Source organism: Talpa europaea (genome assembly GCF_964194135.1).
Source record: "Talpa europaea genome assembly, chromosome: 1".
NCBI classification, from domain to species: domain Eukaryota; kingdom Metazoa; phylum Chordata; class Mammalia; order Eulipotyphla; family Talpidae; genus Talpa; species Talpa europaea.
The window spans coordinates 19,646,973-19,660,298 of NC_140073.1; the positions used below are offsets into that span (position 1 = coordinate 19,646,973).

General features: G+C 38.5%; 1 protein-coding gene across 1 annotated transcript; it reads left to right on the top strand.

The window, feature by feature from the left end:
• Positions 1–1,974: 1,974 nt before the first annotated feature.
• Positions 1,975–12,866, top strand: TRAF6 (TNF receptor associated factor 6; the record flags this gene model as incomplete). The annotated part of the gene is made up of 6 exons (XM_084249175.1): positions 1,975–2,270; positions 5,852–6,002; positions 6,799–6,957; positions 8,699–8,770; positions 11,009–11,086; positions 11,997–12,866. The coding sequence occupies 6 exons, from the start codon at positions 1,975–1,977 to the stop codon at positions 12,864–12,866; spliced, it is 1,626 nt and encodes a 541-aa protein (XP_084105301.1).
• Between the last annotated feature and the right edge of the window lie 460 nt (positions 12,867–13,326).

The window sequence follows — 13,326 nt, forward strand, 5'->3', positions numbered from 1 at the left end:
CATCTGTTAATCTTAGAGGAACAAGTGTTTGCACATCATCACCTTACTCTCTGCTCCCTCAAAACATTTAACAGTATATCTCTGAATTATAATATATACCCAGGTACTTCTTTATGGGTTTTTTATAAAAGATTTATTGATGCATACAGGAACTGGGGTGCAGGCCAGAGGTGTGGGAGGGTGAGAGGATTCACCAGAGACAGAATGGGGAGCAGAACAGGCAGATTGACTGAAAACACTGCAGAGGGGAGCAGTGGGTGAGAGAGGAGAGTTCTGCGCCATGTGGGTAGCTCCCTGGCTGGCCGGGGGATTGAACTCGTGTGGCAGAGGCTGCTGCTAACTTCATAGTGCTGTGCTTAACCCCTTGCACAACCAGGGAGGCCCTGCTTTATGGGTTTAAGCCATAATTTTTGACAAGACAATCCGTGGTATTTATTCGTTTTGCAATAAGAATAACAAGCTGGCAATGGTTACACCCTTCAACATGTAAAGGAGTGCTTACTATACTAGATTCACAACTCTGCAAAGGGAATTGCGGGCATGAAGCTCTTAACCTATAAGGTAAGTCAGAATTTAAACTTTGTTCCATCCCTTCTTATTAATTCATGTAGAAAGTTACATGAATTCTGCATATTAGTGGCAAAAAGTAGTGATAAGAAATGTTTATTTTACTGGTAAGAATATCTGCTAACTCTTACTGATTGTAGCTTTTGTAAAGCCAAAGTTCTATCCCAGTCTAACTTGTAGCATCTCATGATGTGGATATCTGTAGCACATGAAGTTGAAAAGAATCCTGTGGTGGAGCATATTTTCTTTATGCAAGCTAGAGCTTTAGTCACAGTAACACTGCCGCAAACATTTTTTGTCCATATTAACTTTTTTTTTTTTTATTTTTCAAAAAATATTAAAACTAAACAAATAAAAGATGTCGGTTTTCTCTGCTCATTCTTGGAGTTCTGTCAACCCAGCATAATAACATTTGACAGTTCCTGATTAACAGAAGCTGTGGTCTGCCTCTTCGTCTAGTGTAATAGAAGTAAAGGCAATGCACTTTTAGATGCAGCTTCATCCAAAATGGCAGCATAGCATAGCACAGAGTACATAGGTGCTGAGTACAGATAGATGTGGGTTCTGATCCCAGCTCTCTTACATATTAGTTGGTTAATTCTCTACAAGTTATTTGACCTTTTTAAGTTCTATGGTTTTCTCTTGGGTAAAGTGGGGACAATACAACTAGTAAATAAAATTATTGCATAGAGTTGCATGTAATCATAACCCATTCTTACTTCCAGGCACAGTTCTGAGTGCTGTGTATGTATTAACACATTTAATCCTCTCAGTAATTTAAGATGTGGATTCTATCATTATCTTCATTTCCAGATAAGGAAACTGAAGCCCAGAAAGGTTACATAACTTGTCCAGGTCATGTACCAAGTGATGAAGAAAGAGTTAAACCCTGTTCATCTATTACCAGCACCTAACCTCTTCACCACTTCATGGTACTGCGTCTCCACCCAGAGCAGTGCCTCATCCCTTTGTAGGTGCTCGTCAAATGGTAGGCAGACTCTTTTCGAGAAGAAAAAGATGCCTATGGTGATAAAAAGATTTAGGGTGATTCTCTTACGCTGCTGTTTGGTATGGCGGGAGCCAGATTTTGTATATAAGAGCGAGATAGGCAGGGGGATAATTGTCCACTGTATTGCCAAAGGTTTACATTGTTTCTTGATTTGTATCTAGCATATATTAGGAATTTCCCTCAGTGTGTAATTACCTGCCATGGAGACCTAGCTGCATAGGCTGAGGATCACTTTCAGACAGCAGCTCCTCATAAGTACAAAATCTTTGAAAATTTTCTGTAAATATTAATACAACTAAGTGGTGATTTGCATGGATAAGCTATGATATGTGTGTGTGTGTGTGTTAAGGCATTTTTTTTCCTTGCTTTTCTACAGAGCAATTAAAAATCACATGACTATGAGTCTGCTAAATTGTGAAAACAGTTGTGGATCCAGCCAGTCTGAAAGCGACTGCTGTGCCACCATGGCCAGCTCCTGTAGTGCGGCAGCAAAAGATGACAGTGTGAGTGGAACTGCTAGCACGGGGAACCTCTCCAGCTCTTTTATGGAAGAGATCCAGGGATATGATGTGGAGTTTGACCCACCTCTGGAAAGCAAGTATGAATGCCCCATCTGCTTGATGGCATTACGGGAAGCCGTGCAAACACCATGTGGCCATAGGTTCTGCAAAGCCTGCATCATCAAATCAATCAGGTATGTGAGCACACGTGGAAACTGTGTACTATAATAAAACCAAATACAGAAAACATTACTACCTAGTGCACAGGACATCCCATGTGTAGTATTATACATAAAAAACTACTTTGGGGAAAAGAACACTGGACAGAAGATTGAGAAATTTAGATTCTTATTCTCGTTCCTACTGTGATATAAAAGGTAAATTCTGTCTCTCCCCGTTCCTGACCCTCAGATAGATAAATAAATAAATGAAAATAAATAGCTACTTCTATTTAAAGCAATTCTGTTGCAGATTGGGGGAGAGAGGAGGTGGGGTTGTGAGTCTCTATACTTTAGCAAAATAATATAGAATGGACGTGTCTTAAATAATGATGCTACTGGGCCTCCCCTGGTGGCGCAGTGGTTGAGCGCTGGGCTGCAAAGCTGCCCACAGCCTCTGCAGCGCAGGTTCGATCCTCTGCCGCTGGCAAAGGTCCCACATGGCACGCAGACCTCTCCTGCTGCGCCCGTTGCTCCCTTCAGCAGTGTATTTCAGTCAATCAGCCTGTTCTATTCCCCACTCTGGCTCTGGTGAATTCTCTCACCCTCCCGCGCTTCTGACTGTACCTAGTGCTTGAGTAAATAAATAATTAAAAAAAAAATGATGCTACTAGAATCTCAATCATACAAAGAATGCTTACTTTTTAAATGATCAGTTATTCTGATTCCAGCCACAATAAAATCTGTTACCAGATGTGTATTGATATCGTAAAATAAACAGTAGACTTAAAATACTAATTGATGACTCTGCCTTCGTAATGTATTCAAAATCTAATCTCTTTTCAGTTCCTGTGCTTGCTACCACCCTGTTCCTAATCACCAGCTTTCAAAGACCACCCTGCTTCTGTCCTTTTCTTCTTCCAGGCTGTTCTTAATACAGCAGCAGGTAAACCTGGTAAAATAAGTAAGATGATGTCATCTCTGCTCAGAACATTGCAGCAGGTCATCTGGAAGCAGCAGCCATAGTCCTTTCTAAGGCCCTGTATGATAGGTTCATAATTCATTTTCTCCTCTCTCTTCCTCTACTTTCTTCTTCCTCTCAGTCCACTCATTGCTGTTCCTTGAACATGTCACACATGCTTCTGCTTTTGGCTTTAGCTATTCTCTGCTTGGAAAACTATTACTCAGCTATCTGCTTGACCAATTCCCTTTACTCCAGTGTGTTTCATAGGACTTGGCTATTCTGTTTATACCACAGCATGCCTCCCTCCAATATCCCCAGTCTGTTTTCTTACTTTTCTTCTTTTCCTTAGCAGTTATCACCATCTAAAATATCAGATAATTTGTGTGCGTATTGTGTGCTTATTGCCCAACTGGAAGATAAGCTCTTTAAGAGCAAGGGTTGAAATCTAGTTTTATTTCGTGGTATTTCCGAAGCTACAGAAAGAGTGCCTGCCACACAGTAGGTTCTCTGTAAGTCACATAGTTCTCCTGCAGATGATTTACATTCATCGCCTAAGAAATAGATATATTTTGTTATAATCCAAAAGTAAATGAGAATATCTTTAGAGGACTAAGGAGTTCTATACAGAAAAAAATAAGTAGGGGGGGGGATGAGGGGGAATTTTATTTTCTTAAGTATTATGTTGCTGTAATCACTCTTAAGTAGATTAAGCTGGCTATTCACTAGCCTTGTAATTTTTTCTCTTTCAACTTTTAAATCAACTTTTCTGTAAAACTTGAATTTAGGGTGAAATTGTCCATACTCAGAACTTAAGTTGCAAAGGAGCATGTCTCTTGTTTCAATTTTTTTGAAAAATTTATGCCCAGTGTAGAATTGGCAAGATCTCTTGAGAGTAGATTTTCTCAAACTCCCAACTATTAACATGAGGGGCAAGGTACTTCTCTTTTTTTTTTTTTTTTTTTGGTTGAAATCTATCCTTCAGTCTAAAGTCCCATAGTTTCTGATAGGTAACCAGTATGGTGCTGGTTGTATTAATTTCATTAAAGAACTGTTGATGCCGCAACTGTGTTGCACGATAATTTAACAGCATCTTGGGCCTCTGCTCAGGAGATACTAGCGCCCAATTTTGAGACCTAGATTGTCTCTAGATATTGCCAATGTCACCTGTATGGCAAAAACGTGCCCCAGTTGAGACCACTGGTTTAGGGTATACAGGTAAGCAATATTAAAGGCTTCATTTTTTTCCCTGTTTATATGTTTTCATTTGTGTTGCATTTAGGTAAAAATCTACCATATTTAGATTGTTGATTTTCCTGTAGGTAGAAATATACAGTATTTTACTAAGTATCACCCATACCCAGGAAGGTGGCTAATCTTTAGCCGTTTTTTAATAGCAAGATAGAAACAAAAGTAGTAGGGCAGTGGTCTGAAAAGGAAGTAAAACCCACAAAAGGAAGTCTGAGACTTTTTTTTTCCTTGTCCGCTTCTAAAGCTAGAGGTGACCACTGTTATTAAAGGAACAGCTCTGAAATTTCTCATTGGTTTAAGCCATTCAGACTCAAAACATACCTTAATTCCTTTTTTTTCCCCCTAGATTGATTGTTAATGCTATGGGTAATGTTTTCTGATTTACTTTTTAAGAGTCCTCTTATTTTCTTAGACATCTGTCACTTAGATATTTCTCTACATATTTTATGGCTTTCTAAGCTTCTCAGAAATATTTGACTATAAAAATAGCATTATACCCAAAAAAAGGCATTATGCAAGATGTGAGAGGCCTTATGAAGATTGACTGTTATTCATCAGTATTGCTTACAAGATATTTGATGGCAGACCCCATATTTTAGCATGTTTTTGCATACTATAGCAACTAGCAGTTGGTTTATACATAGCAAGTACTCAGCAAATGTTTGAGTGATTGATGTTCCTATAGCCTACCCAACCTGCTCACTCATTCTGTGAGTGAAGATTGAGACATCCCAAAAAGTTATAGGGGAATGACAGACACCCACACATCCTGGGGTTGGTTTTTCACAGCAGAAGATGGAGTAAACCCATTGGGAAGAAGGACATAAAGACCCTTCAATTGCCTACTACTTTGTACCCTATATGTTAAAATAAAGGAAACCTTTTGTTCCTTATGAACCAGAATGTTGTAATGACTGTTCGGAGTACACCTTAAAATGGGGCCTCATAGGGGTACTGCTGATTGGTTTAATTTTTACTTATGACTGTGCAAGACACTAGAGATATGTTGTTACTGTAAGCAGCATACTTAATTCTGTATCAGTAGGATCTTGTATAGAACAGAGACTTGGTAGGCTGCCAAAATCCCCTTTACTTTCAACTCATTTTATGCTAGTCAAAGTAAGATTTTATAAACTAACTTTTCTCATTTATTCTTTTGGTTGAAATCTATCCCACAAACTAAAGTCCCATAGTTTTTGATGGTAATCAATATAGTATTAGTTATATTCATTTCATAAAAGAATTGTTCATAAACCATTCATAGGACAGCTTTTTATGGTGAAACTCTGCCAATATAATGATTAGAGTTTTCCATAGGAAATAATAAATGGAAATTTTATATGTGGTGACTTGTTTGGACTTTTTAATATGAACGTTTACAAATGTGTATTTTTGTTTTGTTTAGAGATGCGGGTCACAAATGTCCAGTCGATAATGAAATGCTGCTGGAAAAGCATCTATTTCCTGACAATTTTGCAAAACGAGAGATTCTTTCTCTGATGGTGAAATGTCCAAATGAAGGTTGTTTGCATAAGATGGAACTGAGGCACCTTGAGGTATCAAAGTTATTTTCTAGCCATTAGCAAATATGCAAAGCAGTTCTAAAGAATAGGGACTTTGTTGTGTCCATCCATGTGTTGCCCCAGTACCTTGCATATACTGATTGATAAATTCTTGTGAATTAATACCAACCCTTTTATTATTGAATATAAAGTAGAAACCAGAAATGTCTTATTCCATCTAGTCTGACTGCTCCAGTGATAATAAAAAAGAAATCATTATTCTTCTGTAAGTTTTTTGGTAAGTAAAACTAAGCATTTTCAACACAAGTTCACATTTTAACCCCGTAATTTCATTTCTCTCATTTTGAAATAAGCAGCAGGACCACTCTACGGAGCCATCGCCTCAGTGCCCTTATGCTTGTTTCTGTTTTTCTACACTGAAGTAATCAATTAAAAGAATTTGCTTTTAAATTAAATCAGTTCTTAGCTGGGTTTTACAGGAAATTAAATATTGTTTATGTTGTATTTGAAATTCACTGTTTAGGACATATTTATAATTTGCCCCCTTAGCTCCTTTTGAAGAAGTGTCCTTTTAATACAATAGTAAATTGAGAATTAGAAAAATATGACCTCTTTCTAACTCCCTTCCCTAATTGCACTCGAGGATTCACATTCTATGTATAAACTTGCAATTTACAACTATTACCTGAAAGATGGTGGTTCCTTGGTGGGACTAGACAAAGTTGGTTCAGTAGCCAGCTCTCTGAAAGAGAATACCATGTTTTTAGAAGAGATTAAGAGATGTCTAAAGGATTAGCAAATACTAATTTTTTTTTTTTTCTTATTGTAGGATCATCAAGCACATTGTGAGTTTGCTCTTATGGATTGTCCCCAGTGCCAGCGTCCCTTCCCAAGATACCAATACCATATGCATTTTCTCAACGAGTGCCCAAGGAGACAGGTTGCTTGTGTAAATTGTGCTATGTCGATGGCATTTGAAGAGAAAGAGGTATGTATTAACTTGGATTTGTTAATTCCATGATTTCTTAGAACAGTTTTTAAATCACATTTGAGGTGGTTAGCAGTGGATGAGGATGTTACTCCAGCTCTGGGTCTGTGGTATCAATTGTTGGAAAATTGATTTTTTTTTAAAGATTTATTTATTTATGCATGCAAGAGCTAGGGTACAGGCCAGAAGTTGGGGGTGATTCACCAGAGACAGAGCGGGGAACAGAACAGGCAGACTGATGAAATGCATTGCTGAGGGGAGCAGTGGTCGAGCCGGGAGAGGTCTGCTGTGCCATATGGGTTGTTACCTGACCTGCCGAGACTCGAACTCATGCTGCAGAGGCTGCAGATAGCTTCATAGGTTGCGTCTTAACCCCTTGCGCCACCAGAGAGGCCGTGGAAAATTGATTTTTAAGCAAGTTCACTAAACCATTTTAGTAAATTAAGTGTAGGATCTATATTTGCAAATCTTTCTTAGAAAATACACTACTTGCTACTGCAGTAGACCTCCAAGTAATAAAAGCCCCTAGGATTTCCTGTGGCTTTTAATGAGCAATCTTGGATTGGAGAAAAACAAGTAGAATGATTCCTAGATAAGACTTGTACTCTTTTCCTTGAAAAAGAGAATGAGCTGTTAAAACTTTTATAGAGAAGCAATTAAATCCCACAAAGTGTATTCCTTTGTTGATAATCCATCAGACTATACACATGCGACGGATTCACTTTTTTTTCCTGCCGCTTGTGTGTGTGTATAGTTCAATTAAACATTTACCTTTAAAATGAAACTTCATATAAACTTTAAAGCAAACCCTTGAGAGCTGACCACAGATCTGGGGGTGGAAAGGGAGGGGTGAAAGCAGGACTGGGGGAAGGAAGGAGGGAGAGTCCAGTAAACTGTAATAGAGGCCTCTGGGTACTTTGGTGGTGAGAGAGCTACCACACCTGGCCACACCTGCGGAGAGAAATCCTGTGCTGTCAAAAATTCTGAATCCCCAGCCTCTGTTCTCTTTACTAAAATAGTCTACATTTATGTTCTTTTGTAACTATTAAATATTTCCTTAAACATGTTTTTTACAAATATCTTGGTAATCTTTCCTAATTTCTTATGAGATCAAGCAAATTGTACTTAAGTTGATGAAATGTTCAGAAAAAAAGTCTGCTAACCTGCTTAGAATGTAGAGAACTCTGAGGCATAAGTAGGGCAAATTGATGTAAATTTCAGTAAATTAAATGGACTTAACCTGGAATGTTACTTGTTTCTCAGCGCGACAAAACTAAATTCATTGTGGCCTCGAAAACAGGGCTCACCCTTCCATGCCCTATGAAAACCTGGGCATTGAAGCCCCCTGCCCCAATTATACTTTCGTTCTTTAGCCCTCCTGATAAGAATTTAACTAAATCGTCATGGATACTGTTGGAAATTTTTAAAGGAGTGCCTTTGGACAATGCTAGTATTGGTAGATGATGTTCAAACTAGTCATAGATGCTGTGTTTCAGATTTAGTGATTTAAGAGCTTCTCTTTTGTGTGATTAGCAAATTCTTTTAAAGAACAGAAAAGTGAGATGAATCTTTTTACTACACAAAGGGAGAGAAAACAACCTTTACATTCTTACATTTTTGTTTTACAAACCTATGTCATTAATTTGTTCACTATTACATAGTAAGAAAGATCACTTTTTATAAAAATAGTTTGCTCTTTTTTAGATTTTTCTCATGCTTTTCTTTCTCTAATAAAATACAGATCCATGATAAGAGCTGTCCTTTGGCAAATGTCATCTGTGAATACTGCAATACCATGCTCATCAGAGAACAGGTATAATGATTCCCTCTTATAAATTAACATTTCTACAAATAAATGGATTAGATTTTTTTTAATTTTAAACAATTCTTTTTTAAAAAAAAAAAGATTTATCTATTTTTTATTTATACATACAAGAACTGGGTACAGGCCAGATGTGTGGGAGGGTGAGAGGACTCACCAGAGAAAGCAGGGAACAGAACAGGTAGACTGACTGAAATACACTGCTGAGAGGAGCAGCGGGAGAGACAGGAGAGGTCTGCTGCGCCATGTGGGTATCTCCCTGGGCGGCTGGGATCAAACCTGTGCTGCAGAGGCTGCACAGCTTCACAGTGTTGCGCTTAACCGCCTGTGCCACCAGGGAGGCCCAAATGAATTAGATTTTTTAGTTGAAATTTTAAATCAGTAAGGCAAAATAAATATGGATTTAAGAAGTGTTAGTACTTTGTGGATATTTTTCATGTAAGTTAGCATAATAAATACTTCCAGTAAGAACAAAATACTCAGCCCCTTTCTAAGTAGTTAAAATTCCTAAGCCAATAACATTATACCTGTATTTAAAATATGTATAAAAATTTGAAACAAAACCGGATAATTCTGAGGTAAAAATAATCAAAAATTCCCATTTAAAGAAAAAAATTCTTCAAAAAATACGTATGTACACACTGTACACACTGTGAAACAAGGATCTCAGGTGACCAGAGACCAGCTGGAGGAGTAAGAGAATGGTGGAGTTGAAGAGTTGAACAAAGGAATTCTCTTTAGTAGGAGAGCATTATTTGTTAGTTCTCACTCCAGACAGACATTGGGAGATTGAGGTTTCTAGGATCTGTAGCCACTCTATTCAGTTGTCCTGTAGGCCGCTGATGGGGTATCATCAGAGTAGTACTTACGAGAAAATTACACATTTTTATTATTAACAGAGAAAGGAAAATTCCATCTGATTGCTATCTTTTGACATTTGGGGAGTTTACCCACAAAATTTGAATATTAGTCACTAAATATTTATACACCCATGAACTCTGCAGACCCAGAGATCATAATTGATTACCTAAGTCGAAGCAAGCAAAACCTCTAACTGGGTTAAACTTTTCCATTTGTCTGTTAACAGAGTCCTTTAGTTTTTTTCCAACAAAGCTTTAGTTTGAAAGCATTAAACTTCTGTTTATGAAGTCTCACCTCTTTGGTTTTCTTTTGTTTCCTATTTTAATATTTAAAGAAAACTATATAAAACATTTAAAACCCAGCAAAAATAATCTAGGAAAACACCTAGTTTAAGAGTCAGAAAACCTAGGTTTTAATCCTGGCAGTGCCAGCTACTTGCCCCACCATCTTTGACAAGAAAGTCAGTATTCTAGATCAGGAGTTGATGAATCAGTCTATCAGCTAGGTCTGGCCCCCATCTGTTTCTGTATAGGTTTTATTGGAATACAGCCTATGCCTGCATGTCTGTGTGTTTATGGCTGGATTTGTATCACACTGGTAGAGTTGAGAGTTTGGGACAGAGTCCATAAGGCCCACAGAATTGAGAATTTGTACATTCTCACTCTTGGCAAATATTTTGCTGATGATGTCCTGGATTATACAAAATGAAGGACTGGGAAAAGAGTTCTTTAAGGTTATTTCTGCTTTAATTACCTGACTATATAAGTCTAAAAGGAATTTGGCACCACTTTTCAAGAATATTATCCTGCATACTGGATTTCAACCTTAAAGAATGAGTTTTAGAGTTCCCAGATCAAAGGGTGAGACTCCTTAAAATACCTTCTGACATCTGAGTCAGTCCAGTATAGCCAAAAGACACTGAGATTAATAAAAAGTAAGTTTTCTGAAAGGTGGTCATGAAGGAAATAATGGGTATTACTCAGTGGCGTTATACAGTTGACTGTATAACGGCCTGGACCACACCTGGTTTAGTTTTTACGTGTAGTTCACATCAGAAGGTACTTTTTCTCTGAAATGCCACTAGAGGGTGCCAATTCTCAGCAATAGGAACAATTTTATTTTCTTGACTTGAGTGATTGATTTGGGGTTATTTCCTTTCATTATGACTTTTGAAAGTATTTTAATCTTTGTAGACTATACAGTTTTTGTTGCAACTGTTCAACTCTGCCATTGTAACACAAAAGCAGCCACGGAAAATACCTGATTTTGTTTAAATGAAATATAAGGAAATCTTTCAAGTGTGATTTCATCAAACCAGAGCATGATGTGCAAAGAAAAAAATTTTTCAGCCTTTGCTTTGTTTTTCAGATGCCTAATCATTATGACTTAGATTGTCCTACTGCCCCAATTCCATGCACATTCAGTGCTTTTGGTTGCCGTGAAAAGGTAAGGAATTTTTTTTTTTTTTTTAGTTTTTGAGTCTAGATTAAGAACATTCAGTTGGATAATGTAGTGGAGAACAGCAGTGGGAATAGAGGTGACTGACAGGTGTGTTATATACATGATCTTAAGCTCTAAAGAGAAATCAGAAGTTGGACTATTGATTTAGAGAAGTAGTTGGTGATGATAATAGAAGTGATTGAGGTCACATAGAAACAGAGTGAGTGTGTCTAGGAAAGGGAAGTAGACCAGGAAAAGAGGCTTCTTTATCTGGCTTTTTTTGTTGTGTTTTTTTTTTTTTTTACCATGAGCATGCATTTAACAACTTAAATAGTTTTATAATTGTTAGTATCATAAATGTTTTTTCTTATAACAATAAGGATATTCTCGATAACCTGAGAAGAGTATGATGACAGGAAAGAAAGGGAGAAAATGGTATTAGCTAGAGGGAGTTACACAAGATCTCTAGAGACATTTACCCTCTTTAATAATGAGAGACTATAATAATTCTGAGGGAAAGGGTTAGGAGACTGAAGACAAAGAAGAAATGGGGTAACTGAAGAAACTCTTTGAAGGGTTGGAAGGAGTGGGTGCCCGTCAGAGCCCTGATGAAGCAGTAATCTGGATGAGAGGAGAGTCATCTCTGAGTCAGAAGAGAATGGGTGTAGATCCTGATACTTTTGCAGGTGGAAGGAAATAGGTGAAAACAAAGTATTCAGCGGACAGCTTCACTTTTCCTTTGATTTAAGAGGCAAGATCATCTCATTGGTTTGAGAATCTGATGAGGACAAAAGAGGTTGTAGGGGATTGAAGGAAGTCATGGCATTTCCTAGAACACTTAACTGGCTTGGCCAGGGTCCCTCTCCTAGCTCTCACAGTATTTCTCTCCAGCCTAAGGCTCATGCTTGATTTTCAGATGCAGAGGAATCACTTGGCGCGCCACCTGCAGGAGCATACCCAGTCTCACATGAGAATGTTGGCCCAGGCTGTTCAAAATTTAAACCTTAATTTAGCTCCCGTGCATCCACGTGAAATGCTTCCATATGATTCTTCCTCTCCGTCCCGGGTTTCCTCTGGGTGTCATACAGAGGTCCAGAATTTCCAAGAAACCATTCAACAGCTAGAGGGTCGCCTCGTAAGACAAGACCATCAAATCCGAGAGCTGACTGCTAAAATGGAAACTCACAGCATCTATGTAAGTGATATCAAAAGAACTATTCGTACCCTTGAGGACAAAGTGGCTGAAATAGAAGCACAGCAGTGCAATGGGATTTACATCTGGAAAATTGGCAACTTTGGGATGCACTTGAAATCTCAAGAAGAGGAGAAAGCTGTTGTCATTCATAGCCCTGGATTCTACACAGGCAAACCTGGATACAAACTGTGCATGCGCCTGCACCTTCAGTTACCCAGTGCCCAGCGATGTGCCAATTATATATCCCTCTTTGTCCACACAATGCAGGGAGAGTATGACAGCCTCCTTCCTTGGCCCTTCCAGGGTACAATACGCCTTACAATTCTTGATCAGTCAGAAGGACCTCTAAGGCAAAACCATGAAGAGATAATGGATGCCAAACCAGAGCTGCTTGCCTTCCAGAGACCCACAATCCCACGGAACCCAAAAGGTTTTGGCTATGTGACTTTTATGCATCTGGAAGCCCTGAGACAGAGAACCTTCATTAAGGATGATACGTTATTAGTACGATGTGAGGTCTCTACCCGCGTTGACATTGGTAGTCTTAGAAGGGAGGGTTTCCAGCCACGAAGTACTGATGCGGGGGTATAGCACCCCTCACTTGTTCAGAAAAGCCCACAGCAAAGCACCCTGTCTAGAAAAAACAGCACCTTCCCTTGCCATGTTCTCAGTGATCATATGTAATCAAAAAAAGCAGTGGGAAAGAAGTCATACCTACCCACGAATGTTGTTAGAGAGTTCGCTTACCACTACTTGTTTTAAATATCTGAGGCAGTTTTTTTCTTGGGAATCTACATGTTCCATACTTTTTTTCAAAATTGTTACAACTGAAGTGCCTGTGGCATACTGCAGCAGCCTTTGTCAGCCAGTATACCTCTTAGTCATACTCCCACGGGCTTTTGGCTCCAGTGCGTGTCACTGTGCAAAAGTCCAGGGTTGGAGTAGTAAAATGCAAACCTTTACATGGTAATGGACGTTCTTAAAACTTCATTTTATTTTTATAGTATATGTAATGTTATTAAACCGGAGAATCACTACTGCCTCGTGCTGG